This window comes from Coenobita brevimanus, chromosome 117 (assembly GCF_032717465.1).
Source record: "Coenobita brevimanus isolate Jiangsu-jjx chromosome 117, ASM3271746v2, whole genome shotgun sequence".
Classification (NCBI taxonomy): domain Eukaryota; kingdom Metazoa; phylum Arthropoda; class Malacostraca; order Decapoda; family Coenobitidae; genus Coenobita; species Coenobita brevimanus.
The window spans coordinates 3,266,858-3,294,172 of record NC_137070.1 but is presented as its reverse complement, the minus strand read 5'-3'; the positions used below and the strand labels follow the sequence as shown (position 1 = coordinate 3,294,172).

The 27,315-nt window shown below is 47.8% G+C and overlaps 1 protein-coding gene and 1 pseudogene across 1 annotated transcript; one reads left to right on the top strand and one right to left on the bottom strand.

Moving 5' to 3' along the window:
- The first annotated feature begins 1,946 nt into the window (after positions 1 to 1,946).
- LOC145419063 (histone H2A-like) lies at positions 1,947 to 2,302 on the top strand (annotated as a pseudogene).
- An 11,456-nt stretch (positions 2,303 to 13,758) lies between these two features.
- Positions 13,759 to 14,070, bottom strand: LOC145419120 (histone H4-like). Its single transcript, XM_080287363.1, has one exon. It carries the CDS (start codon positions 14,068 to 14,070, stop codon positions 13,759 to 13,761), a length of 312 nt encoding a protein of 103 aa, XP_080143489.1.
- Positions 14,071 to 27,315: the final 13,245 nt, after the last annotated feature.

The following is a 27,315-nucleotide window of genomic DNA, read 5'->3' as shown; positions in this document are numbered from 1 at the left end:
ACCACGCACAAATACCTCAGAGTCATCTTCGACTCCAGACTTTCATTTAAACCAGAAGTTTTCCACCTTCGAGAACGAACAAGGTTTTACATTAATGCTCTGAGGTCCTTGGCAGGAAAGGGGAGGGGAGCTACTTACAAAGTCCTCCGCCTCGTTTATACACAGACCATCCGTGCCTTGGTTGACTACGCGGCTCCAGCATTGCCTACTATTGACCCTCCACTGCTTGACAAACTGGAGGTCATCCAAAACCATGCTATGCGAATTATGACTGGAGCTCCCATGTGGACACGCCTTTGCAACCTCCGATTTGAATGCAACCTGGAGTCACTACACCTCTGCATAGCTGCTAGAATGGCTGGGCTTGCGGCCAAGCTAGCCCACAACGCTTCTCCCCTCCCACTCCTGCCCCGACTCGTAGCAGCAGTCAATCTCCACCCTGACCTCCTGTCACACAGCTGGATTCACAGTGCCGCGCGCGCTATTCACACCTACAACCTGGCTGATCACATCGTACAGATCTCAGCTGGACCTGCAGTCACCTACCAAGCCCAGCCTCCTTGGAGTCCCCCTCTGTTCAATCTCATCATCCCCCGCGCTCCACCCAAGAACTGTACCCCCACCCAACTGATGCGTCAAGAGGGCCTCAAACAAATCGCCTCCCTTGCAGTCCTCGACTCGGCCACGTACTACACTGACGGCTCGGTTATGTCTTCCAGGGCAGGAGCACCCTTTGTGTGTGGAGATCGTTCCCACAGCTTGCGCATCACAGATGGGGCCTCCACCCTTCAAGCTGAACTGGCAGCCATCTCTGCTGCCCTCTCTGACGTCCTAAAGCACGCCCCTACATCTCCCACCATCATACACACGGACTCAGCTTCAGCCATTCATACACTTCGCTGACAAACTCACACCGATAACACCAAACTTTTATACAACATTCTCAACACAGCCACGGAAATCTGCAATGCAGGGGGAACGATCACTGTCAACTGGATCCCAAGTCATGTCGGCATCGTCGGGAATGAGAAGGCTGACCACATAGCAAAGACCACTCTAGATAGACCTAATATTGACCTAGAAATACCAACCAGCTTAAGCCAGGTCAAACGTTCTATTGGCCATCAGGCAACTATTTTAAATAAAGCAGATCACCGTCTTCAAGTACAACTGGGCTCTCCCTCTGCCAGATGGTATGCTGCAGCCACACAGTACAAGTCCCTGCCTTTTAACGCCAAGTATGACACAAACACACTTAATCGTTTGCACTGCCTTCGCCTTGGTTATAAGTGTTTCTCCGAGATTATGGACGACGATACAGACCCTGATTCTGAGTGTCAACACTGCCAGATAACCACTCCCTTCCCCCTCCTGCACTACCTCCTCCGATGCCCGGCCACCTCCCAAATCAGAAAAAGACACCCTCTTCCCAATCCAGACATACCCCGAACCCATGCAGCTGCAAGATCAACAAATACCATCCGCTATGCCGCAGCCTATGTTGTAGCCACGACTCCCCTCCCTGTTCTAACTCAAGTTGTGCTCTCTGCTCCCCCTCCCACCTAGCATGCATGCCTAGGGTGTGCCTGTGTTGTTATACATATACACATGTGTACATCTGTGTGTGTTGTGTCTGTGTGTCGGTACATATGCATGTTAGTACGTGTATATATGTATAACTGTGTAGTTGTCTGTGTGTGTGTGTGTGTGTGTGTGTGTGTGTGTATCTACCTACTTCATTAGAATTAAGACACAGCCGAGGGGCTGCCAACGCTGCCTCTACCACTTATATATTAACGCTGAGCTCACTGACTGGGCTAATGTATGGCCCGGCCTGCACCACAGGTGCAGGAAATCTTGAACGAACGAACGAACGAACGACGGGTGACGCATTAATTTTCTCCTGAAGGTCCTGCTCCAGCGACGACGACGAAGACGATACTACCATGTCCGGACGTGGCAAGGTGAAGGGAAAGTCCAAGTCCCGATCTAGCAGGGCTGGGCTCCAGTTCCCCGTCGGCAGGATCCACCGTCTCCTTCATAAAGGCAATTACTCCGAGCGTGTGGGTGCTGGTGCCCCCGTCTACTTGGCTGCAGTCATGGAGTACCTAGCAGCTGAACTGCTTGAGCTGGCTGGCAACGCAGCCCGTGACAACAAGAAGACTCGTATCATTCCCCGTCACCTGCAGTTGGTTATCCGTTATGACGAGGAGCTCAACTCTCTGGCGTCACCATCGCCCAGGGAGGTGTCCTGCCTAACATCCAGGCTGTGCTGCTTCCCAAGAAGACGGAGAAGAAGTAAACGCTTCCAACAAATTCTTCTTCTTCTTCTTCACCTCCATCGGCTCCTTTAGGAGCCACATTCGTTTCTTGAGAGAGAATAGACTTTGGCATTGCCCAACATCATCTTTGTGTATGGATGAATGTGTTGGTATACTCTATGTATGTGTCTGTCTGTCTGTATGTGGTATGAGTTGCATGCTGGCATATGTCTGTGGCTATATTTATGTTCGGTTGGATGTAAGAAGCTACTAACATCAGTGAAGGTCGATTAATAATATTATTATTCCTACTATTACATAGCGTCTTGTCCCGTTCCCAACTGCATCTACATAATACTGTACTGTATAATTATGCCTCCTAAATAAATGCCTGGCCGGGTGGATGCATGAAAACACAGGTGATGATGGCTATTCTCCCACCATCGAAGGAATGGACAAAGTCGTTCAGTGACAGAGGATATGGTGATGTATACAACAGTATATATATTATCCGTGTGGTGACGACCATGGTGGATTTAACACCCCGAAATAAGAGCAATAATGGTAATAATGAAGAAAATACTATTCATTCATTTCTCTCGTCATTAGTAGTATTGCAAAAACTAGTTACTACAAAATAAAAAAGCAATACCACCACCATCTATCTATTCATCCATCCATCCATCATCATCATCATCAAGATTAATAAAAATATTAATAATCATCATCATCATCATCAGCAGCAGCACCCATCGAACTGCGAGCTCCGGTAGAAGCCTCCTTAGTGAAACTGTTGGGAGGCGAGTGTCAACCACTTTGTCAACCACCTCTTCTATATAATGCACTAGCGGTCGTGCAAGTACCAACCGGATCCATTTAAATTTGATTTCAGGCCTCGGCGGTTGTATGGCGGTTGATGCAATGCTTGTACGATGAGTGATTGGTGGGTTTTGGCACTTAGAGAAAACGGCCGTGACAGCGACAAATTCAAGGGATAACTTGTCCATATGCAGAGGCCCCTCACCTCGATCGAAAGAAATCTCGGCCCTTTTCAGGGCCAAAACCCTTCTTCAAAGAGAGATGATGACAGACCCTCAGTTTAGGTTTCCATATATCAGCTCTTGCTCTTCCGCAGCGAAGCATGCTCTCACACACACATACAGACGAATGAACTCCAGTACTTACATACATACATGCATTCATTCATCCTCTCTTTTTTTTTTTTTTTTTTAACCAATCATGTACTTTTTTTTTTTTTTGGAAGGGGGGGGAATACTTGCCTATTCGTTTATTTCTTTTATTGATCTGTTGTTCACGTCGCAGTTTTTGTTTTCATTATTTGCCTGTTTCTTTTACTTACTCATCTCTTCACTCACGCCCTCATAAAGGTACACAGGTTTGCACAACGAGAAAGGCATTCCCGCTGCATATTAGGAGATGCTCTCTATCCGTCATGAACGCACGGTGAATTCTTCAGTTACTATGCTGGAGAAAAAAAAAGGTGAACCTGAACCCATCGATTTTCGCCTGCAGTTGTGCGCGTGTATGTATGTTTATACTCTACCTATGTATTTGTGTGTCTTTGTTAGCATGTATGTCTGTGTGTACGGACGTATGAGCACACACACACACACACACACACACACACACACACACACACTTACGGAGGAATGAACTGTACTTATATACTTACATATATGCTCATTCATTCATCCTTTTTTCAATCATTCATTTACTTTTTTTGGGGGGAGGGGGAACTTGCCTATTCGTTTATTTATTTTGTTGATCTGTTGTTCACGTCGCGGGTTTTGTAGTCGTTATTTGCCTGTTTCGTTTACTTCCTGATTGATTCACTCACGCCCTCATAAACGTACACAGGCTTGCACAAAGAGAAAGGCATTCCCGCTGCATATTAGGAGATGCTCTGTACCCGTCATGAAGGTTTGACAGTGGCCACGAACGCACGGTAAATTCTTCAGTTACTATACTGAGAAAAAAAAAAAAAAGTGAACCTGAACCCATCGATTTTTACCTGCAATTGTGCGTGTGTATGTATGTATGTTGTATGTTTATACTGTACGTATGTGTATGTGTGTGTCTTTGTGAGCATGTATGTCTGTGTGTACGGACGTATGAAGGCTTGTGTGTATGTGACATGACTTAGTGAGTACGTACATGTGTAGGTCACTGCGCACACAGTATAAATGTATTTGTGCACATGTGTTGTTGTATGTGCAGTACCTACATATTATAGACTGACATGAATATGCATGATACGATGTCATGCATGTATTTACTGTACGCCTGTTGAGTGTGTGGGTTGGTACAGTCGGCCTAAGAAGTGCCGGCGGAGTATCCAGAAGTTTTCGGTCAGCGATAGTGTCCATACTCTTCCTTATATCTGTACGAGGTGAAACCTAATACGTAAAATTGTTACAAAAAATAATAAATCCATGACCAGTTATCTGTATATTTCCAAATTATTGTAGGAAGCAGTTGGTTAGTTACGATAATAGGAATTCCTAAACGGAACTAACTGATATTTCACAACTGTCGCTCAGGAAGAGTCGGGAACAATTATTTTGTGGAGTTCAAATCCAGCATGGTAACAGGCAGTGATTTTTGGGTAGCGTAAGACTGAACAAAAGGGAGCTTCAATAAACATTGGAAATGATTAATGATTATCTATAAAATAATAATTTCCGTTACAATACTAGGGAATAATTTCAAGTCATTTATTTCCGTTTCCAATGTCTCCATGGACGACGACAGAAAGCGGGAAGTAGGCGTAAGCCAGTAAGCTATTTTAAATGTTTCGATCAACACGCACGAAAGGAGATAACATTCACTCAAGGACATGCAGTTATTACACTGCCTTTGGCCAGTTTCCCATGAAAAAAATCTCAGGATTATTTCATATAAGACAGAGGGCTATCGGTGAAAGAAGTTAAAAAAAAAAACAAAAAAAAAACGAAATTTGCCTACATTAGAGTCGGAGCTCCTTGGGGAATGCTACCATTTGTCAGTGTCTGATACCCTCAGTGCATAATCAAATCATTAAAGGCAATTACGCCGAGCGTGTGGGTGCTGGTGCCCCCGTCTACTTGGCTGCAGTCATGGAGTACCTAGCAGCTGAAGTGCTTGAGCTGGTGGCAACGCAGCCCGTGACAAGAAGAAGACTCGTATCATTCCCCGTCACCTGCAGTTGGCTATCCGCAATGACGAGGAGCTCAACAAGCTCCTCTCTGGCGTCACCATCCCCCAGGGAGGTGTCCTGCCTAACATCCAGGCTGTGCTGCTCCCCAAGAAGATGGTGAAGAAGTAAACACTTCCAAGAAATCCTTCTTCTTCTTCACCTCCATCGGCTCCTTTAGGAGCCACATTCGTTTCTTGAGAGAGAATAGACTTTGGCATTGCCCGACATCATCATCATCATCATCATCATCTTTGTGGATGGACGAATGTGTTGGTATACTGTATGCGTCTGTGTGTATGTGCCTATAACGTGGTATGTGTTGAATGCTGACATGTGTCTTTGGCTATATTTACGTTCGGTTGCATGTAAGAAGCTACTGACATCAGTGAAGGTGGATTAATAATAATAATATTATTCCCACTACTACATAGAGTCTTGTCCCGTTCCCAACTGCACCTACATAATACTGTCCTTTATAATTATGCCTCCTAACTGCCTGGCCGGGTGGATGAATGAAAACATAAGTGATGATGATGATGATGATGGCTATTCTCCCACCATCGAAGGAATGGACAAAGTCGTTCAGTGGCAGAGGATATGGTGATGTATACAACAACAGTATATATATATATATATATATATTAGCCGTGTGGTGACGACCATGGTGGATTTAACACCCCCAAATAAGAGCAATAATGAAGAAAATACTCTTCATTCATTTCTCTCGTTATTATGAGTAGTATTGCAACAACAAGTTACTACACAATCAAAAACCACCACCACCACCATCTATCTATTCATCCATCCATTCATTCATCATCATCATCATCAGCGGCAGCGGCAGCAGCAGCAGCAGCAGCAGCAGAACCCATCGAACTGTGAGCTCCGGTGAAGTCCTGCTTAGTGAAACTGTTGGGAGGCGAGTGTCAGCCACCTTGTGGTGGTGGTGGTGGTGGGATATTCGCCTCAGTGCAATACTGAGGCACGGGCAAACTTGTGAGCCCGTTCAGTGACGTGCGGCTGCACTGTCAAATAAATGAATGGGGAGTACTCTGTAATAGGGGGATGATTAAGTTGAAGTAATTTGAAGAAGTGCTGTGGAGGTGCAATACCTGGTCGTAAAAATGGTTAGGTGTAGTGCGTAGTGCACTGTCCTTTATCGTGGGGGAGGGATATTTTTCTACTGTGGTAAGTATGGTTCTAAGTGGTGTGTTGGCTATAATAGAAGGGGCATCAATTTCATCAATGTGAGTCCAGGTGAAGCCTCTGTTTAGGCTTGCTCTGAGAGGGTGTGTGACTGGACACCTTAGGATGTAATGGTGTAGTGGCGAGGGTTCTTGGTCCTGGCAGTGATGACAAGGGCTAGGATTAGTATTAGCAATTTGATCGTAACAGTGGAATCCAAGCCGCAAGCGACGTAGGCGGACTAGGACGTAATTGGGTGTGTGCGGGGGAGGTGGAAGAGGCATACAACCCGTGGCCCTGCCGTACCATGTGGCAGAGCGGGAGGCTTCTGCAGTGAGGAGTTGGTGTTCCTCTCTAGTCCACTGCCATGTCGCTTTGATGATTGGTGCCAGGATTTTTCGAGGGGAGTCGGGAAGATTAAAGGTGATGTTGGGTAGGCCGCATGCATCTTTAGCAGCCTGATCTGCCCGCTCATTGCCCTGTAGGCCTACGTGGCCCGGCACCCAGTGTAAGAAAATGGTACCTCCATTATCTTTAATTTTCCTGGCGTAGAGGAAAATGGAGGATAGAAGGAAGGGGTTGTTTCCTAGGGTGTGAGAATGGATTGCGTGGATCGCTGAAAGTGAGTCAGAATGCACAGCGATGTTACAGTGTGCATGATGGTATGCATGCCTTAATGCTCCCAGAATAGTTGTAAGCTCCGTTTGAAACACTGATGCACCTGGCATGAGTCGCCACGACACCACCTCCTCACCACAGACGAAGGCTGCACCCGCAGCTTCGCCTGCAGTGACAGAGCCGTCAGTGTAGTAGTCTGCAGACGACCAGCATTGCAGAGCTTCTACACGAGCTAAGGCTCGCTGCCGAAGGAGAGCAGGGACGCAGTTGCGCACCCTCCCCTCCCCTGGAAAGACGAACCTGAAGGGTGGTGTTGCCCATGGAGGTGGGTTGTTGTACCCTGCGCAAGGCGCATCAGGCTCCTTGTAAATGCTTGCTGCAGTGTTAAGCCTGTGCAGCGCAGCAACAAGTCCGCGGGCCCAGTCATTGCTAGGTGCGTGGTCAGGTGGTCTTGACAGCAGACGTTTTAGCAAGACTGAGACAGGGAGCTCTGGCCTGCGCTGCACAAGCTGTAATACTACAGCAGTTGCACGGAGAGCGATACGTCCGTGTAGTGATGGAAGCTCGCCTTCCAAACGGAGGTTAACTAAACGTGTCCACATAGGAGCGTGCAGAATAATGCGGAGTGCATTGTTCTGAATCACTTCCAGCGAAGCGTGCACAGGTGGGGCCAAGTTTGGCAGACAAATAGCACTGTAGTCGATAAGCGACCGAATGGCATGCACATAGGTGCGGAGGACCTTGTAGGAGGCCCCCAGCCCCTTCCTAGAAAGATATCTGAGTGCTGTCATTCGCGAAGCCGCTTTCTCCCGCAGGTATTTGACATGCCTGTTGAACTTTAGTCCCACGTCCATCCACACACCCAAATATTTATAGGTGGTTACGTAAGCTAATGAGTGTCCTCCGAGCAGCAAAGGGTGAGGCGAAGGGTTGAGGCCGAAGGGCATATAGCGAGTCTTCGCCATATTAACCTTCAACCCCAGCTCCATCGACTTACCGTGCAGTCTAAAGAGGGCCTCATTAGCTTGCGCACAGCAATCTCTTCTCGAAAAAACTAGCACTAGGTCGTCCGCATATGACAGGAGCGTGACTCCCCGACCGTAATTGACACGGAGCAGCCCATCCATCAGGATGTTAAAAAGGACGGGGCTGATGACACTGCCCTGTGGCGTGCCATTCTCATGCTTATACGGCGGGGAGACACTCCCCTGAAAGCGGACGCTAGCAGTTCTTTCAAGGAAGAAATCCTGTATCCATCGCAAGAGCTTACCCCCCACTCCCTTATCAGCGAGAGTGCTGAGGATAGCTGTAGGGCTAGCCAGCTCGAAGGCTTTCTCTAAATCAATGAAAATCGCCATACCCACTCAACCCCGAAGTTCCCCGAGAAACAACGCTAAACAGTGGGCAGTACTGCGGCCGTGGTGGTAGGCAAATATTCTCGGATGGAGAGGACCCAGGCGCCAGGTGAGTCATGCCCGCACCACCCTCTCAGCTGTTTTACCAATACAGCTGAGTAGTGAGATGGGGCGCGTGGCGCCTGGGTCGCTCGGCTTCGGGATGGGGTGAATTATAGCGGTTTTCCATGATTTAGGTAACTTACCCTCAGACCATGATAAATTGAGCAGCTTCAGCAGTCATTTTCTCCCGCAATCTCCTGAATGTGATAGCATAGAATACGTAAGGCCGTCTAGCCCTGGTGCAGTGTCAGCCCTGCGCCGCAAAGCATCCATCAGCTCCACGTCCATGATGGGGCAATCAGCCTCATCATGGCGCTTACAAGCTGCCTGGATTGCCGCAGCGCGAGGGTCTGATAGTTGCACCTGTCGGGCTATGACGTTTCTGGGGAGATTGCGAGAGGCAGCACGGTCCGCAAAATGCTCGGCAAGACGACTGGCCTCTGAGGCAGGGTCAGGGTGAGAGGGCGGGCGGGAGGGGCGGGGGTTGGTGAAGGACCGCAACTTTCTCCACATCTCTCGGAGAGTGGAGTGAGGTCCTAAAGTCCTGCACCATCTCACCAACTCCTCCTCGCGAAGGCGGCGCTTTTCTGCTAAGACGTGTCGTGACACAGCCTCTAAGCGTATGCGTTGAGGTGAGCCTCGACGACACCTGTACTCGCGTCGCGCCGCATTCAACCACCGATTCAATTCCCTGACACGGTCGCAGTAAATCCAGCCATCCCTGTAGCTTTTCGTGGACCGTCGCTTTTGTGGGATGGACTCTGTGGCAGCCTTTTGAAAGGTGGATGTAATAAGTTGCTCAAATTATCAAGGTTAGAGGGGGAATGAGACGAGGAGAAGGCGCGAGCTAGGGCTTTTCCAAAGGCAGCCCAGTTCACCCTCTCCACATCCCACCTCAAAGGTGGCGTGGGGGGGGAGGGGGGTAAGCTCTATGTCAACAATGATCGCATAATGGTCACTCATGAGGGTGCAGTGTATGGACCAACGTGCCACATCCTTTAAAGGATCCGACACGAAAGTGAGGTCCAGACGCCCCCCCCTAACATGAGTGGACCTTGATGTGTCCGTCAGGAGAGTCACCCCGTCCATTTCCTCCATAACCAGAGATAGGTGCCGTCCTGCTTCATTGGTGGCTTGAGGGGAGTTTAGCAGGGGGTGATGCGCATTCAGGTCGCCCCCGATGATGACAGGCCCTCTGGTAGCCTGGGAGAGTAACTCCCCCAGCTCCAGGGCAGCACCAGGCCTGCTATAAATATTATAGATGGTGAGGGGCAACTCTGACAGGTGAATGCGCACCCCTTGCACTTCCACATCACTTCCACAGAAGGGAGTATACTCACAATCTGAGGAAGCAATGTGGTTCTGAACCAGGACGGTACAACCTCTGTTTACACCTCGAGTGTAAGGAAGGAGATGGGTGGTATAACCCTGCAGACGGAATTTGTGTTTTTCCCCCAGCAGAGATTCCTGCAGAAGGTACACGTGAGGGGTGTCCCTCGCCGCGGCCTCCTGCAGGAGCGGGAGCTTCCCCAATACTCCCGCGCAGTTCCACTGGAGGAGTCTGAGGGGGTGGGAGACCCCTCGTCCATGGGCAGTGCCAGTCGGAGCTGCGTTTCCGGCGATCTCCGAGGCACTCGAGGAGATTGGGGAGTCTCCTGCGTGCCTAACGGGGAACGTGAGGGATCGCAGCTCCGGTTGTTCACTGTTGCTTTGTTTGATTTCCTCGCCTTGTTTTTGCCCCTTTTCCTGCTCCTGCCTCTGCGCTCGTCTTTCTGCTGTGGTGGAGTGGGCGTAGTGCGAGATGGTGAAGGTGGAGTGGGCAGACTGCTTGGTGTTGGAAGTGTAGTTTGCAGGTTGCTTTGTTGGACTGGTGTTTCCGGCAGATTGGGAGGGCACTGCCTTACTGCAGGAGGGCACGAGCTCGATGGCTCTGGAGAGGAAGTTCTCTTTGTTGGAGGTGGGAGTTGTTGCAGCTTGAATTTTTCGAGTGCATTCTGCATCGCCAAGTCCGCTTTGGGTAGGACTGACCGTGGCAGAATCGGAAAGTGGTCGAGGAGCAGCTGTAGCAACTCCATCAGGAGTGTTTTGCCAAGTGCCACCACCCTGTCGAAGTCGAGAGCTTTCACGGGTGATGCGGGAGGCTGGGGTGACAGAGGTGTGGCGGCGGGTTGGGTGTGAGGTGGGGGGGGCGTGGACGTCTGCCCTGACTGTGACAGTCCTGTAGCCTGAGGCGTCACTTTCCCTTTCATTGTTGTTGCGGTGGGGAGAGGCGGAAAGGCGTCTGGTTGGAGAGCTGGAGTGGGAGCAGGAGTGTTCTTCTGTTGCCCCCAGACGAAAGTTCCAGGGGGCGCAGGGATGGTGAGAGTCTTGTTGCTGTTGCACCCATTTGACCCGACTCTCTATCCCCTTCTCCACTTTGCTGGTGCGTCCAGGGCAAGTCGGGTGCCAGGCATGGTGAGAACCTGTGCAATTGGGGCACCTGGCAGTCACCTTCTCCTTCGCTTTCAACTTGTCGAGGCAGATGGTTGTGTTGTGTGCCCCGCTGCACACGCCACACACATGAGGCCTCGTACAAGTTGCCCTGTGATGGCCGTACCGTTGACAGCGGTAGCATCGCAGAGGCTCTGGGGAGAAGGGGCGCAGCCAGTATTTGCCCCAATTGCCCAGGTCCAGGAAAGGCACAAGGGGGCCCCGCAGGGTCACACGGACCTCCAGTCGACAAGGTGGCTCGGTGGAGCTACGTAATCGAGACGCCACTCAACTCTACATTAAATACCTCGAGCCGCCGCTCTCACCTTGCGCCGCAGTCCAGCAGCCAACGCTCCACCACCACACGCACTTGTGGCTAACGCCACGATTGTGTACCGGGGCTCTCGCTCTTGTGAGTGCCCGCCCTTTCGTGGTTTCTTTGCTCTTCCACTATATTTCCTTTCCTGCCTTAGCGTCCCCCAACGTGAGTACGACGCTGAACCCCGCGGTTTTCGGCGCAGGCCGATGCACAAGGGGGCCCCTTAGTAGGGGTAGTTATAGGAAAACGCTGGGGTAGGCAAACTCTGATAGGATTAGGCAAGACCCTTTTGGGGCAGCGACAATCCCGTCACGACCTCCGCTAGCGGGGGGACGGAAACTACCGTTGTAGGTAGGCTACTTCCCGCGACTGTGTGCTTGTGTGTGTGACGGCCTCCGCCATGGAGTGCCGTAATCCCCCCCCCTCACCTACCCCCCGAGGACCCAGCGTATCCAGACGCTCCTCTAAGAGCCCAGCTAACCGCACCACCTCCTGCACCAAGACGCTGAGTAATCAGAAGAGGACGAGGCCCAGTTTGCCTGAAAGTACCACCTCTGACGATGAAACGACTGCACCAGCTCAGGGGACTGGGGCTCGCCCTAAAACTCCAACCCCTAATGCCTCCACCTCATCATCCTCGGATCTACCCAGAAAAATGCTTCGCCGTCACGAGGGCATGGACATGGATACCATAACACCAGCATCGCAGGATTCGTGCCCTCGTGACGACACCCCTGCTCCTTCACCTGCCACGCCCACCACTACCTCTGACGCGGCAACTCCTCCCTCTAGCGCGCCTGGAGTGGCCACGGACGCCACCATCGACGACGATGGCTACACCCTGGTGCGTCGGAAGGGAGGACAAGAGAAAAACAAGGGCAGTAAGGATTTTGCCCACCCACCTCCGGCTCAGCAACCACAAACGAGGCGCCCACCATCAGCTCAACCCAGACCATTAATGCGCACCTCAGTCACTGTAGCGGCACCACCCTCACCTACCTCAACCTTCCCCGCCTTCAGAGTTCCTCAGCAGGAGGGATTCACCCACTCATACAAGGCGGTGGAAACACTGGAGGCACAATACCCGCATCTAGAAGTAACAAACAGAATCGGGAGGGACGAGAGCTGCGTTCTAGTGCCGAAAACAGAGGAGGCATACGCTCAATTAAAAATCATTGCGGAGGACGAAGCGGCGGCAGTGCGCATTATAGAGCTCAATCGTGGAGAACAGATGACAATGGCCATAGTAATGGGCTATCCCCGCAGAATGCCAGTCGACATTTTGAAGAGCCACGCCCTTGTCGAGGAAGCAGAGCGCTGCCACCTTGTCAACCACCTCTTCTATATAATGCACTAGCGGTCGTGCAAGTACCAATCGGATCCATTTAAATTTGATTTCAGGCCTCAGCGGTTGTATGGCGGTTTATGCAATGCTTGTACGATGGGTGATTGGTGGGTTTTGGCACTTAGAGAAAACGGCCATGACAGCGACAAATTCAAGGGATAACTTGTTCATATGCAGACATTCTGTCTGTCTAACACTTAGGCATTCATATCATGCACTGTGTGTGTGGTGCCTCACTGACGTGACTGACTGTGTCTTCTATTCTCTAGGTGCATCCTTCAAGTTTGCTGCTCGTGCATATGAAGGCAGAAATACCTTGGATTAGTGGGATTTGCCTTCACGATTTATGGAGGCGACTCCCGGAGCACAGCAGAGGAGATGCTCTCGCAACAGGATGGAAATTGCCCTAATAGGTATGGAGAAAGCTTTCCTGAAATGGGGGGGGGGGAGTAGATCAGAGGGACAGAGAAAGCCATGGCCCAGCAAAATAAGTGATAATGTATATGTATGCAGACGTCCATTAAAATTAGAAGATGTAGTAGCAAAATTGACAGTTGCCTAATCCGCCCCCCTTTTTTTTTTTTAACTGCCACAGAGAGAGAGAGAGAGAGGTTTGGTATGGTTCAGTTAGGTTATGGTTGGTTTGGTTTGGTTATGTTAGGTGTGGTAAGAGTTGGTTGGGTTGCATTACATGTCTTCATATCTGTTACATCAAAAAAAAAAAAAAAAAAAATTTGGTGCTAGCTAACCTGCTCAACGTCTGCATTTACCTAGACTACTATGCCTTCATTCATTCTCTTTCACAGAAATTAGGTGTGGACCTCTAAAAGAGGTCCGGGGGTTGCTGTTTATTGTGTGCTTTGCCGTGGCCAGGTGGAATAGTGCCATGCAGTTATGCACGCACCCTCTTAACCGCCGAAGCCGTAAAGGGTGCGCCCTTGCCTCTTCAGGGCGTACACCACGTCCATCGCGGTCACGGTCTTACGCTTGGCGTGCTCAGTGTAGGTGACAGCATCGCGAATCACGTTCTCAAGGAACACCTTGAGAACACCGCGGGTCTCCTCGTAGATCAGGCCCGAGATACGCTTCACACCGCCACGACGAGCAAGACGACGGATGGCAGGCTTGGTGATGCCCTGGATGTTGTCACGAAGCACCTTGTGGTGTCGCTTGGCGCCTCCCTTGCCCAGACCCTTGCCGCCTTTGCCTCGACCAGTCATAGTGTCTACAGCTGCTGCTACTGCTCAGACCCAGTAGTGAGTGTCCACTCCGCTCCCAGCACCAACAATGATGACGACCCCGCTCGCCAACCACCCTTATATAACCCAGTGTCGGTCGTGCAAGTACGAACCTTATCCATCTAACCTTGATTTCAGGCCTAGGCCCCACCCCAGCTCCGAGGAGGCCAATCCTAGAGAGGCGTCGTAGCCAGGTCACGCCACAGGGCATGCCAAATTTTGCAAGCAAACCAGGAATTGCATCGAAAAAGCATGAACAGTCAATCACCGCCATGTACATCACACCCCGACCACTCACACGCCGCCAGTCCGGAGGCAGGCAACATAAAAAGCCACTGCCAGGCGCGGCGCGCCATTGGGTCTGGTGAACTCTTCGGTATCGGCACTCCAAGTTCAACTTACTCCAGACGTCGTGCAGCTTACCATCTCGCCCGACTTCACGCTCTGAGGAAGTAACTTACCGTGCTAACTGCCCAAGTTCCACTACCACGAGCCTGCGACAAGATCCTTCACTGCAAATACACCTTGCTTCACTGCATACCAGCCTTTCATGGTGTATCATCGCAGCCCCAGCACCCACGCCCCACGATTGTGTACTGGGGGACACACACTTGTGTGTTCCCGCCCTTTCGTGGGTTGCACCCCCCTCCTACTATCCTTCCTTTCGACCCTAGTGTCCCCCAGTGGTGGTACGAAGCCGAATCCTTAGGTTTTCTGGCGCAGGCCAGATACACGAGGGAGCCCCTTAGGCAGGGGTGGTTATAGGAAGCCACTGGGGTGGGTCAAACACTTGTTAGGGCGATAGGTAAGACCCTTCCAGGGTCAGTGGCAGGGCTTTTACGACCGCCGCTAGCGGGGGGATAGTCACCACCACTGTAGGTAGGCGCCTTCTTTTTTCTGAGTGCATGTGAGTGTGATTGGAGAGTGAAAGTGTGAGTGACGGCCGCCAAGATGGCGAGCCGAGATGCAACCCCTACCTCTAAAGAATCGCTTCCTCCTCAACCTTCCCGTGACCCCAGACTCGCCAAGAAAAGAACACTTGAGACGGAAGACGCCACCCCTACCTCCGAGAACGCCAGTGGACGAAAAGCAAGATTTGACAGCCCTGACAGACGCCAAGACCTCCCCCCACATATCAACTTCACCATGGACTATGACGACACACCATCCAGCCAACAAAACGACCCTGACCAGCACGACTCCCAAGACAATCATTACGTAGAAGACTCAGCCTCCGCCCCCCAAGACCCCGGCGATGGCTTCACACTCGTTACCAACAAAAAGAAAGGAAAAAAACAGGCACAAAATTCCTCTGACCCACGCCCCACCTATCCCAATCACCAGTCTTCCAACCCACCACCCCCCACATCCAACCTCCCAGCTTTCCTCATCCCCAAACCCAACAACTTCTCTAACACCTATGAAGTAGTGACAGCCATTGAGAACTCCTACCCCAACCTTCAATTTAAAATGACAGCCACGAAAGCCCTAAATACTATCATAGTCCCCCTTAACACTGAGTCACTGGACATCTTGGAAAACGTTCACGAGTTAGAGGGCAAACCCGTGAAACTCATCAAACTTGACCCCAACCTTGCCACAAAGAAACTTGTTGTTCAGCATTACCCCCTTAACTTCCCCTTAGAGGCTATCCTCAATCACCATCAAGTCGAGGAAGCCAAACGATGTGATGTTAAAGGGAAGCCAACCAGACAAGTAATCATCACCCTCCATGGCCCAACTCCCGACTCAACCTAAAATCATGGGGCACATATGACCTCCGCCCCTACACCCCAGAACCCCTACGATGCTTTACTTGCCAGAGGTTTGGGCACCACCAGTCAACATGCAATCGCCCTCCCACCTGTGCCCTCTGCAGCGGTCGCCACCCAACTCAACAATGCCTTGATAAATTCAAGGCAAAGCAAGCAGTCCAAGCCAAATGCCCCAACTGCCATGGCCAGCACCATGCTTGGAATAAAGCATGCCCAATCCGCAAAGCCATCATTAACAAAGGCATTAATAAAGGTCAGGGACGTGCGCAGGGTAACACCATCATCACCCCTGCCCCTTTAGGCACCTTTAAGTGGGGGCAACAGAACAAAGGCGCTAACCACCCCTCTCTTACTACAGGCAATTTCCCCCAATTGCCAACCCCAAGCAGGACTTCACCCAATACCCCCCAACCCCCAGACCCCCCCACTCACCCCCCAACCTCACCAACTGCCCCCCCTCCCTCGCCTCCTTCTACCACCCTTAAACACGCCAGTACCCAAACTACCGCATCCACCCAAACCCAGACTCCACCACCAGCCACCCCTCAACCCTCACCCCCCCCTACCCTCAGTAGCCAAGACCTCATTCTCATCTCAAACACCATCGCCCAGGGCATAGCTACCTATCTATCCACCTTGATAGGCAAACCAGTTCCCACCACCGACCTTACAAAAGTGCTCCATGACTCCATCCACTCCTTCCACAATCACTCCACTCCCCCCGACGCAAACACTGACAGCCCTCTACCCACATCAACACCAACACCTGTTGAGAACCATAACACCACTCTCACACACACACCCATACAAAAGACAACACACAACACAACCTCCACACAACCACAATCAGACACTCCATCACACCACTCCAAACACCCACAACACCAGCGCCGCAACAGAAGCAGACACCGACACTCCACAGACAGCCGGAAAAACACCTCCTCACACAGATCCCCATCAGCCACATCCCCCACCAGAACACACCACGAGCCCCGCTCCTCCTCACGTGAAAACATAGACACTAACATCTCGTCAAAATCACACTCACGCTCACCAATTTCAAAACACACACCACCGACACAAACGCCATCAGACACAGACACCCGAACACTAATATGGACAGACGACATGGACATGTAAACACTCTAACACCCTCCCCCCCACCTCCACAATATCCCCCAACCCCCCCTCACATTAAAATCCTTCAGCGTCCAGGGTCCGCAGAACAAGCGCTCCCTTCTAGAAGAAACAGCGCACAAAGACCAAATTGATGTTATCCTCCTCCAAGAAACCCTCATCCCCGCCCATAAATCTATCAAAATTCGAGGCTTCACCTCCTTTACACTCCCCCATTCCCGAGGGGGCCCCCGGGGCTTAGCAATTTATATAAAAAACCACATCCCTAACAAACCCATTCACCTCCTGCCTGACTGCGGAGATGGCGTGGAAGTACAGGGACACTCCATCACCCTTGCAACCACCCAATTACATTTATATAATATATATCGCCCCCCCAACGCACAGCTAAACCTGGACGAGGTCCTTGCCACATCACTAACAGATCATGTGCTACTTGGAGGTGACCTTAATGCCCACCATCCACGTCTTGGCTCCAGGAACACCAATCCAACAGGGCGCCACATCATAACCGCATTAGATAATACCCCCGAAATATCTCTTTTAAATGACCCTCAATCTCCCACTCACTTGAGAAGGGGCAGATTAGACCTTACCATGATTACTACTAACATTGCAAACTTAGCTAAATGGGAAATACACCCCTCCCTTGCTTCAGACCATCACGCAATCCTCTGCTCTGTTAATCTTGCTAAGCTCCCCAAACCCCCCGACCCCCCACCCAAATGGAATGTTAAAAAAGCCGACTGGGCCCACTTCACCTCTATATTAGAAGACTCCTGCAACATCAACCCCCCCATTGACCTCGAGGAACATGCGACCCTCATTACCAATGCTTTCCACACTGCAGCCACTCAAGCCATACCCACCACCAGCCCCCCCAAACACCTACACCGTGATTATTGGTATTACTGCGACAGGGTCAGAGAACTAAATAAAAGATTAAACAGGGCCAAGAAAATACATAGAGCAAACCACACCCCTGAAAGCCTAAGTTACTTACAGTCGGTAATCAGACACTCCATAGATGAGAAAAACTCCCTTAAGGAGCAAAAAGGGCTAGAGTGGTGCCAGACATTGGGAGCTCATTCAACAACAAGCAGTATATGAAGAAAGTTAAAGGCATTTTCTAACCCCCGCCCCACCCGCCCCCCCACACACCCTGACCCACAAGGAGAGGCAGAACGTTTAGCTGACAACTATGCACAGAGAACCTCCCCAAATCAACTGCCACTACTAACGAGGCAAACTCAAGACACACTACACCCCGTAAGAGAACAGCTGATTAGAGAAAGCCAGAATACACCTTCCCCCTCGGATCAAAATTTCACCCTAGATGAGCTAAACAGGGCCTTAAAAACAAGCACAGACACAGCCCCTGGAGCAGATGGAATTACATATTCCATGATTAATCATGCGGGGAACACTGCTAAAACAGCCATTCTGGACCTCATCAATCACTCGTGGCATTTAGGCATTATTCCATCTCAATGGAAGGAGGCTATAATCCATCCCATCCCCAAGCCTCTCGATCCCACCACCTACAGACCCATCTCTCTTCTTAGTTGTCTCTGCAAAACCACCGAAAGAATGGTTAAAAGCCGCCTTGACTGGGTCACCCCATCACCACATAGCCACATCTTCGCCTTCACAAAAGGCAAGGGCACAGCTGAATGCCTTAGCTCATTTTTATCAGAGCTCAGGGGAGGTAAAGGCCTAGCCATTTTCATAGACCTGGAAAAAGCTTTTGAGCTGGCATGTCCCGAGGCCATCCTTGCCACCCTTGCAAGCAAGGGTGTTAAGGGTCGCCTTCTGCGCTGGCTTGAAAGCTTTTTCTCAGGTCGCAAAGCCAAAGTCAGGTTCCAAGGCCATCTTTCAGAAGCATATAATCACACAAATGGGACTCCACAAGGAAGCATCATAAGCCCCACCCTTTTTAACACATTAATTGAATGCCTCCTTCATCTCGACCTGGGCCGAGGAGCCCGCCTTTTGTGTTATGCTGATGATATAACTCTAGTAATATATGGGGGGCGCTACTCACAGAAAGCGCAAAAAGCACTCGACATCCTGCATAAAAAATGTAGAGAATTAGGCCTGAAAATAAATCCACTCAAAACTAAGGCCCTCCCCATCAAAATTCCAACCCCACCAAAACAGCTGTTCCTCGGTAACTCTCTTATAGAGTACATCAACACCCACCGGTACCTAGGGGTATACATGGACAGAAACCTCACCTTTGACACAGAAATAAAATACCTCCGAGATATCACCAAATTACGCCTCAACGCCCTTAGATCTTTAGCTGGCAAAGGTGAAGGAGCTTCATTTAAAGCCTTACGTCTTTTCTATATTCAGGCAATAAGATCTATTATTGATTACGCAGCGCCTGCCTTACCCACCATCAACCCAAAATTAGCCGACAAACTGGAGGTTATACAGAATGAGGCACTAAGAATTATGACGGGATCACCAATGTGGACCCGTCTTTGCAACCTCAGAATGGAATGCAACATCGAATCTATTAACATCAGAATCAAAGCAAGAGTCGCTAGCTTGGCAGCCAAGCTTACACGTAAAAACTCCCCCCTCCCCCTTACAACACGATTAACGGCGGCTGCTAACCTACACCCCGACGTCCTAAACAACACCTGGAGTCACTGCGCCGCAAAAGCCATTCACTCCTTTAACCTAAATCCCATCATAAATCTCCGCCCAGATGAACCAAGTGTAGCGTATCATCCCCGCCCTCCTTGGAATCCCCCCCTATTCAATCTTATCATTACAAGCTCTCCCCCTAAAGCCCTCACTCCCGTACAACAATTACGCCAAGAGAGCTTAATGCAAATTGCCTCCCTCACCTCCCCCAACTCATCAACCTACTATACAGACGGCTCTGTGAATAACAATAAAGCAGGTGCGGCAGTCGTATGCCGACAACACTCATTTGGCCTGCGTGTATCAGATGGAGCCTCTACACTCCAGACTGAATTGAATTAATTGCAATTCTTACCACCATGGATGATGCCCTAGACATCAACCCAACATCCCATACAATCATCCATACAGACTCCGCCAGTGCAATTCAAACGCTAAGAAAACAGGAGCTGTCTGATAACACTCATTTAATTACTGACATAATTGCCACCGCGCAAGAAATACGAGATGCTGGCGGTACTATAACAATTAATTGGATACCCAGCCATGTAGGTATCAAAGGGAATGAATTGGCAGACCACCTAGCCAAAGAAGCCACGGAATATTCACACGTTCAGGTTGACATAACACCGAGCCTCACTCAGATCAAAAGAACAATTAAAATGCAGGCTGCAACAATCAACCGCTCAGAACACGAGCATCAAGTCCAGGCGGGCTCCCCTTCTGCAATATGGTATGCTGCCGCTACAAAATATGAGCCAATAAATGCTATTAACAAATTCAAAAGCAGAACACTTAAAAATATACGACGCCTCCGCCTGAGATATAAGTGTAAAGCTCATATACTCACAAATGAGGCACAACCCAGCACGTGTGAAAACTGCAACACTGATACCCCATTCCCGTTTCTCCACTATATTCTCAGCTGCCGAAACACCAATAAATTTAACAGACCTGTCAATCTCCCCAACCCAGATACGCCCCGCATAAATACGGCAGCCAGCCCCGAGGAGACACTTAAACAAGCAGCTGCTGCAGTGATTGCTAATACACCCATAACAACCCTAGCAAACATCACTGCACACTTCCCCCCACCCTTTTAAAATCACTCAGTCAGGCAGCCACAACTGTCTCAGTCACCATGCCCCCTTCCATACGGTTCAGGTACCGTTAATCCCCGCTAATCTCCGCGCCTAACGGTCACCTGATCACCTGTCCCATTATACCCTCCCACTCTAAAATCACTCGTGTGTTTGTGCCTGCATGCGTGGATGTTTTTAAACATCAACGTGTGCAGGCATATGATGCACCTGTGAGCTATATTAAAAAAAAAAAAAAAAAAAAAAAACATACAGAACCACCACGGTGGTTTCTTTCCCCTCAAATACAGCCCACACAACCAACTAAGAAATCCAGTCAAAAATCCACTGACTGGGCTAATGCAAGGCCCGGCCCTCCCTATAGGGGAGGAAATCGTCAACGAACGAACGAACGACAAGGTGGCTGACACTCGCCTCCCAACAGTTTCACTAAGCAGGCCTATCAGGACTCCATATTATAGTTACAAATCATAATAGATAGATAGATAAATAGATAGACAGACAGCCCTATGCGAGCCTGGGAAAAGGAAATGAGCTTGCAAATTACACTGAGGAAAGCTGACGACAGTGGCCAGTAAGGAGATGATGCAGTTAGTTGTCAGCAGTCCAACCGTGAACAAAGCCCTAGTGACCATACACACACATACTCACACACAGGCTTCTTAAACTTTCCATCCACAAGGAACACACGTGATACGTCTCCTGTTTCACCAGAATTTAGGAAAGAGAGCTCAGAAGGAGACAAGCCATACAAGAGGCAGGTCGCAGGGAGAAGGGCTTGGCAACTTTGAGAGAGAGACAGAGAGAGCGAGACAGAGAGATAGCTAGCGGGACTGGACTCTATACTCCGCTCTGTGTGAGAGACTTGTTAATATTTCCAAGACAAATAAAAATAGTCCCATACTATTCTTTACCTCTCCTGTCACTACATGACAAATGGGAAAAAAGATTATCTACTACAAGCTACTCCAAGATATAAAAACCGCTCGTCCACAAGTCTAATATATATATAACTCAACCACAAAGGAACCACAAAGTATTTTATGACATTTTCATTTTATGACATTTGGTAGCAGCGAATCTACGGACATCGTCTCCGAATCAAAAGCAAATTTCTACAAAAGCAGGCGAGACTCTACAAGATTAGCTTCAGTTCTACAGTGATTCCTACAAAATACAGCCTACAATGCAAATAGCCTATAAGTCTACAAAACAACTCTATAATCTTCACGTAACTTCAAGCAGCAACAAGAAGAATATAAAACAAAGCAAGTAAAGAAGAGGAAAGACCAAAGCAACAAGCACACAAGCCCCCACCACTCTCTCCCGCTATCGCTGACGCAGAGGTCAAGACACGCAGCAAAACACCAAGTCCATATTCACAACTCATCTTACTCACCCATCTTCATTCAAGTTACTCATCGCTACTCATTCACTCACCACAGCTACCAGTGTGGGAAGCCGACGTCACCATGTGCTGAGATGACATCACAACGCGAGTCTGCCATGCCAAGCAACGTGTGACTGACACCAGGCACTTCTCACCCACTACTCATTACTCATTATTCACATAGCTCCTACTCATACTCGTTTATTTTCACAGTTAAGTTGGAAATTCGACGTTCTATGCTGAGGTTTGCCTGGGACAGCCGTTAACCACCACAAGCACCAGGCCATGGAATTTCCTGAGTAATATCGTCCATCAACACACCACTAGAATTATCAAGAGATCTTCAATCAAACCTGTATTTTTCTTCCGAGATCGACTTTTGTATCGACACACCTCTACGATCTGTATCAAGTGGGTAAAATTATACTTACTCATTTCTTCTCAGTGCTAAAATTAGCTATATTCAACTTATTTACTCATCTATTTTGCTAGGACATAAATAAACAAGAGGCGTATTTCATAACACCATATCTTAATGACAGGAATATTTTTGCCACCCCTCACGTTAATACCAGATGACACACAATTTGCCACAATAACAGACTCACAATTAAGAGAGCCCCAAGGCAACACACCAGATAACACACAAATTGCCACAACATCAGACTCACAATTAAGAGAGCCTCAAGGCAGCCCACCCCTTGTACAAACCTCACCACACACTAAATATCGAGAAACAAATACGGCAGTTTCAGATGATGAGTGGGAAACCACCTCTGACGTAGGAAGTGCGGACTTTGCCGCTGCCTTGCACACGTATGCCAATACACTTAACAGGGTTCACCGGTCCAGTCGTACATATTCCACCATTCCCTCACACAACGATAAACACGTCCAAGTTGAATTAACAGGGCAAACAGTAAAAATGGATCAAGAAACAAATACCGCGGATCTAACAACCACACCTCACGTGTTTGTGTATCACGAGGATAAAACTGCCCCAAAATTCTCTGGCACAGACAAAGATCGCATTGATGTCATTTCATTAGTCAGTCAGTGCGAACAAATGTTCATCAAGCACCACATACTAGATGAACAAGAGAAAATTGCTATTTTTTCATCTTGCGTAAGCCAGGAAAGATGTCCAGCAAGCAATTTATTGCGCTCAGATAAGCTCCATCGTGCTAGGACATATGATGAATTTAAAACTGAATTTCTGAAGAAATTTTCTGGAGGTATGAACTTCTTGCCAGGTATAATTCCAGAATTACATAAAATTGTAGATCTTGTAAGGGAGCACACTACAAACCATGTGCTCAGTGAAATAACTGCTGATGTCTCCACAATCAAGAGAACTTTATTAGCTACATTGGAGAATTCTAATTGGATAACAGATGATGGAAAGATGTCCCCAGACCTCGTCGTGGACATCATTGGTTATGTAGCTGCCTTGTGTAAATTACCTGATAGGACCCTTAAGATCGCCAAGACGATCGCGTACACCCCAGGAATGTGCTTGCTAGACTTAATGAACGAGGTAGAGATGCAGTGCAGTAAAGCAGGTGTGGTCGACACACATGCACATTCTGGTAGAATCAGGGTACCTGAGACAGTATCAGCTGTGAAAACATCTACACCGACCCCAAACAGAGAACAAAATCGATCGCGACCAGAAATCAGGCAGGCCAAACAAACAAAAACGCCTAGGCCTCGTTCCCAGACGCCTTCCTACAGGCAGTTTCATAAGTTTTCGCGCAGCCCGAGCAGGTCTCACGCCATAAACAACACTTCTTATGGGAAATCACCTCGTAGGTCACAGTCAAGGGATAGGTCCATTCTATGTCATTATTGTGCAAAACCAGGACACACAAGGTATGAATGCTTTATCAAGGCAAAAGAGGACAAACAAAAGACACAAGGATTTGGTCCTTACTGTAGGCATCATAGATACCAAGGGCACTGGACTAGTGATTGCAAAACAGTAGAAAAAATTGTGTCTATGTTCAATTCGGGGGAAGACCAAGTCATGACAAAAAACGAACAAACGTAAAGAAGAACAAGGCTAAACTTCATATAGGAGGCATGTTGGGAAATGAGTGTATCTTGATACCAGCTGTATGTGAGGACCAAAACTTTTCCTTATTTTTAGATACAGGCTCTCCAGTGAACTTAATAACACATGAAGAACTAAATAGAATTCTTAAAAATAAACTTTTCTGGATGAAGCTATTTAGATTTATACACAGTAGATGGACAAGAGATTACAGTGAAAGGTATGATAAGATTAAATCTCAGTTTCACAGAAACTACAAGACCATTCTCTGCATTTTTCTATATCGTTGAAAACTTAGCAATTAAAGCTCATATGTTACTGGGCTTAAGATCCATGAGAGCTGAGAACATAACTATACTCCCACAAATGAATGGAATAGACTTTGATAATGAATTCATAGAGCCCATACCGATTGGTAGAAGAGAGCCAAAAAGAATTGGTAATATTAAAGGCTTAAACAAACATACACAAACAGATGAGTGTATAGATCCACTCCCACCACCAACCCCATCCTCCAGAATTAGTGACCCAGATAGCAGTACTGATTTATCAATTTTTCCAGCCCATCTCACTAATGATTTAGTTATACCACCTAATTCATACATGAAGGTTACCATAAAGAGCAAATTACGGAATAGTACTGTTCTTGTCTTAGAAGAATTATGTAAAGGGATTGTCAGTAGAAAACGCATTATGTCATACGAACGACGAAGGGCAAACTCAGATATTCATTATTAATCACATGAATGGGGAAGTTCAGTTGAAAAAGGGAACTTGCATAGTTAATATTGAAAAATGTCCCGCCCCTGTGAAAGAAATAGTTATAGCTGGAGTAACAAGTGAGATAAAATCTACGGATAGAGAAAGAATAAAAGAGAATTTAATTCACTCAGGTGAATTTGATGAAGAAAATTATTTGTTAACCCTGCTGGAAACACACACGGACACCGTAGCATTGCCCGGAGAACAATTAGGGTGTACTAACTTGATTAATCACATGATTAATGTGCACCCAGAAACACCACCAATTTTGGTACCAGCTTACCGCATACCACACTCCCAACGTACACTTGCAAATCAGTATGTTGATGAAATGTTAAAACTTGGAATTTTTGAGCCTTCAGTCTCCCCGTGGAATGCCCCCCTATTCTTCGTGCCCAAACGAAATGGAGAAATGCGTGCGGTAGTAGATTACCGTAAACTAAATAATCACACAATCCCAGACAGATTTCCCATGCCATTGCTAAGCGATGTTCTACAGAATATTGGTCCTGAGAATAATATATTCTCGACCATCGATCTCCTAAACGGCTACTATCAGATTCCGGTATCTAAGGAGTCACATAAATACACTGCCTTTTCAACAAACAGAGGCCATTATCAATATACAAGAATGCCAATGGGACTGAGGACAGTCCCAGGCACATTCCAGCGTCTTATGAATTACGTATTGTCCGGAATTTTAGGACAAGGAATATTTGTTTATCTTGACGATATTATTATCGCAACAAAGAATATTAAGGATCATCTCAGGAAATTAGACTTACTCTTACAAAAGCTTAGTGATGCTGGATTAAAAATTAAACTTTCTAAATGCAAATTTTGCTTTAAGGAAATAAATTTCTTAGGCCACAAATTAAGTTCTGGTGGTATTCACACCACTGATGACAAAATACAGGCAGTGAGAGATTTTCCTGAACCCACTACGACTGACGAAGTTAGACATTTTTTAGGTCTGGCTGGGTACTATAGGTCATTCGTACCACAGTTCTCTCATATAGCCTTTCCTCTATTCCAACTACTCAAAAATGATGCTGTATTCCAATGGGAAGAAGAACAAAAAAGGGCATTTAACAATCTAAAAATTAAACTAACAAATGCACCTTGTTTAGCATATCCGGATTACACAAAATCATTTCTTATTTGTACAGACGCATCACTTAAAGGATTAGGGGCTGTACTGATGCTGGAAGATAAAAGAGGAAAGAATCAACCAATTGCATTTGCCAGCAGACAAACAAGAGGTGCGGAGAAAAATTATTGCACTACAGACTTAGAGGCACTTGCAGTGGTTTTTGCATTACAAAAGTTTCGAGATTTGGTATATGGTTACGAAATCCACTTATTCACCGACCATAAACCACTGGTGGGTATGTTTAAAGAAAAACTCCTTTCTGGGAGGAGAGCAAGATGGAAATGTACAGTTGAAAACTACAATGTACATATTCATTATATACAAGGTAAAATGAACATAGTAGCTGACGCATTATCTAGGAACCCGAACACAATTCAGGTCGCGGCGTTAGATCTCAAAGGAAATATCCCAAACCACGAGGATATCGCAAAGGCACAAAGACTTGACCCAATATGGTCTAAAGTAATATACAAGTTAGAAAGTGGAGATGACATACAATTACCCAAACTGCATGTCCCACTTGAACAATTCACAATGATCAATAATACATTATACAAAATTAACTCTAAACAACCAAAACGCCAAAGAAATACTAACCAGTTGGTAGTACCTAATGACATGATACCCCAAGTATTACGATTGATACACGACAGCCCACATGCAGGACATCCTGGAAAGGATAAGACATTCAACCAAGCCCAGCTATTATATTACTGGCCTTCATTACGAAAAGATATAAACAATCATATAGACAGATGCGAATCATGTGCGAAACACAAAGGATACCCAATCACACCTGCACCGTTGGGTAATTACCCTGTACCACATCAACCATGGGACGTTGTCGCTGTTGATTTACTCAAGATGCCATTATCATACAATAATAACCTATACTTATTCGTTGCAACGGATCATTTTTCCCGTTATGTCATTTTAGCTCCAATTAAAGATAAGACAGCAGAGACAGTAGCAAAGGCAATAACAGATAATGTAATATGTCGCTTTACTACCCCAAAGGTATTAATAAGTGATAATGGAGGAGAATTTAATTCTGAGATCTTACAAGAAATATGTAAACAATACAACATCAAAAAGGTTAACGTTTTGGCCTATCACCCAGCATCGAATGGGTTAGTAGAGAGACAAAATAAAAAGGTATTAGATGTGCTACGACACATTCTCAGTGAAAAATATGCAAG

Coding starts and splice junctions, on each gene's coding strand:
- LOC145419120 (XM_080287363.1), bottom strand. CDS start 14,070: ATGACTGGTCGAGGCAAAGGCGGCAAGGGTCTGGGCAAGGGAGGCGCC.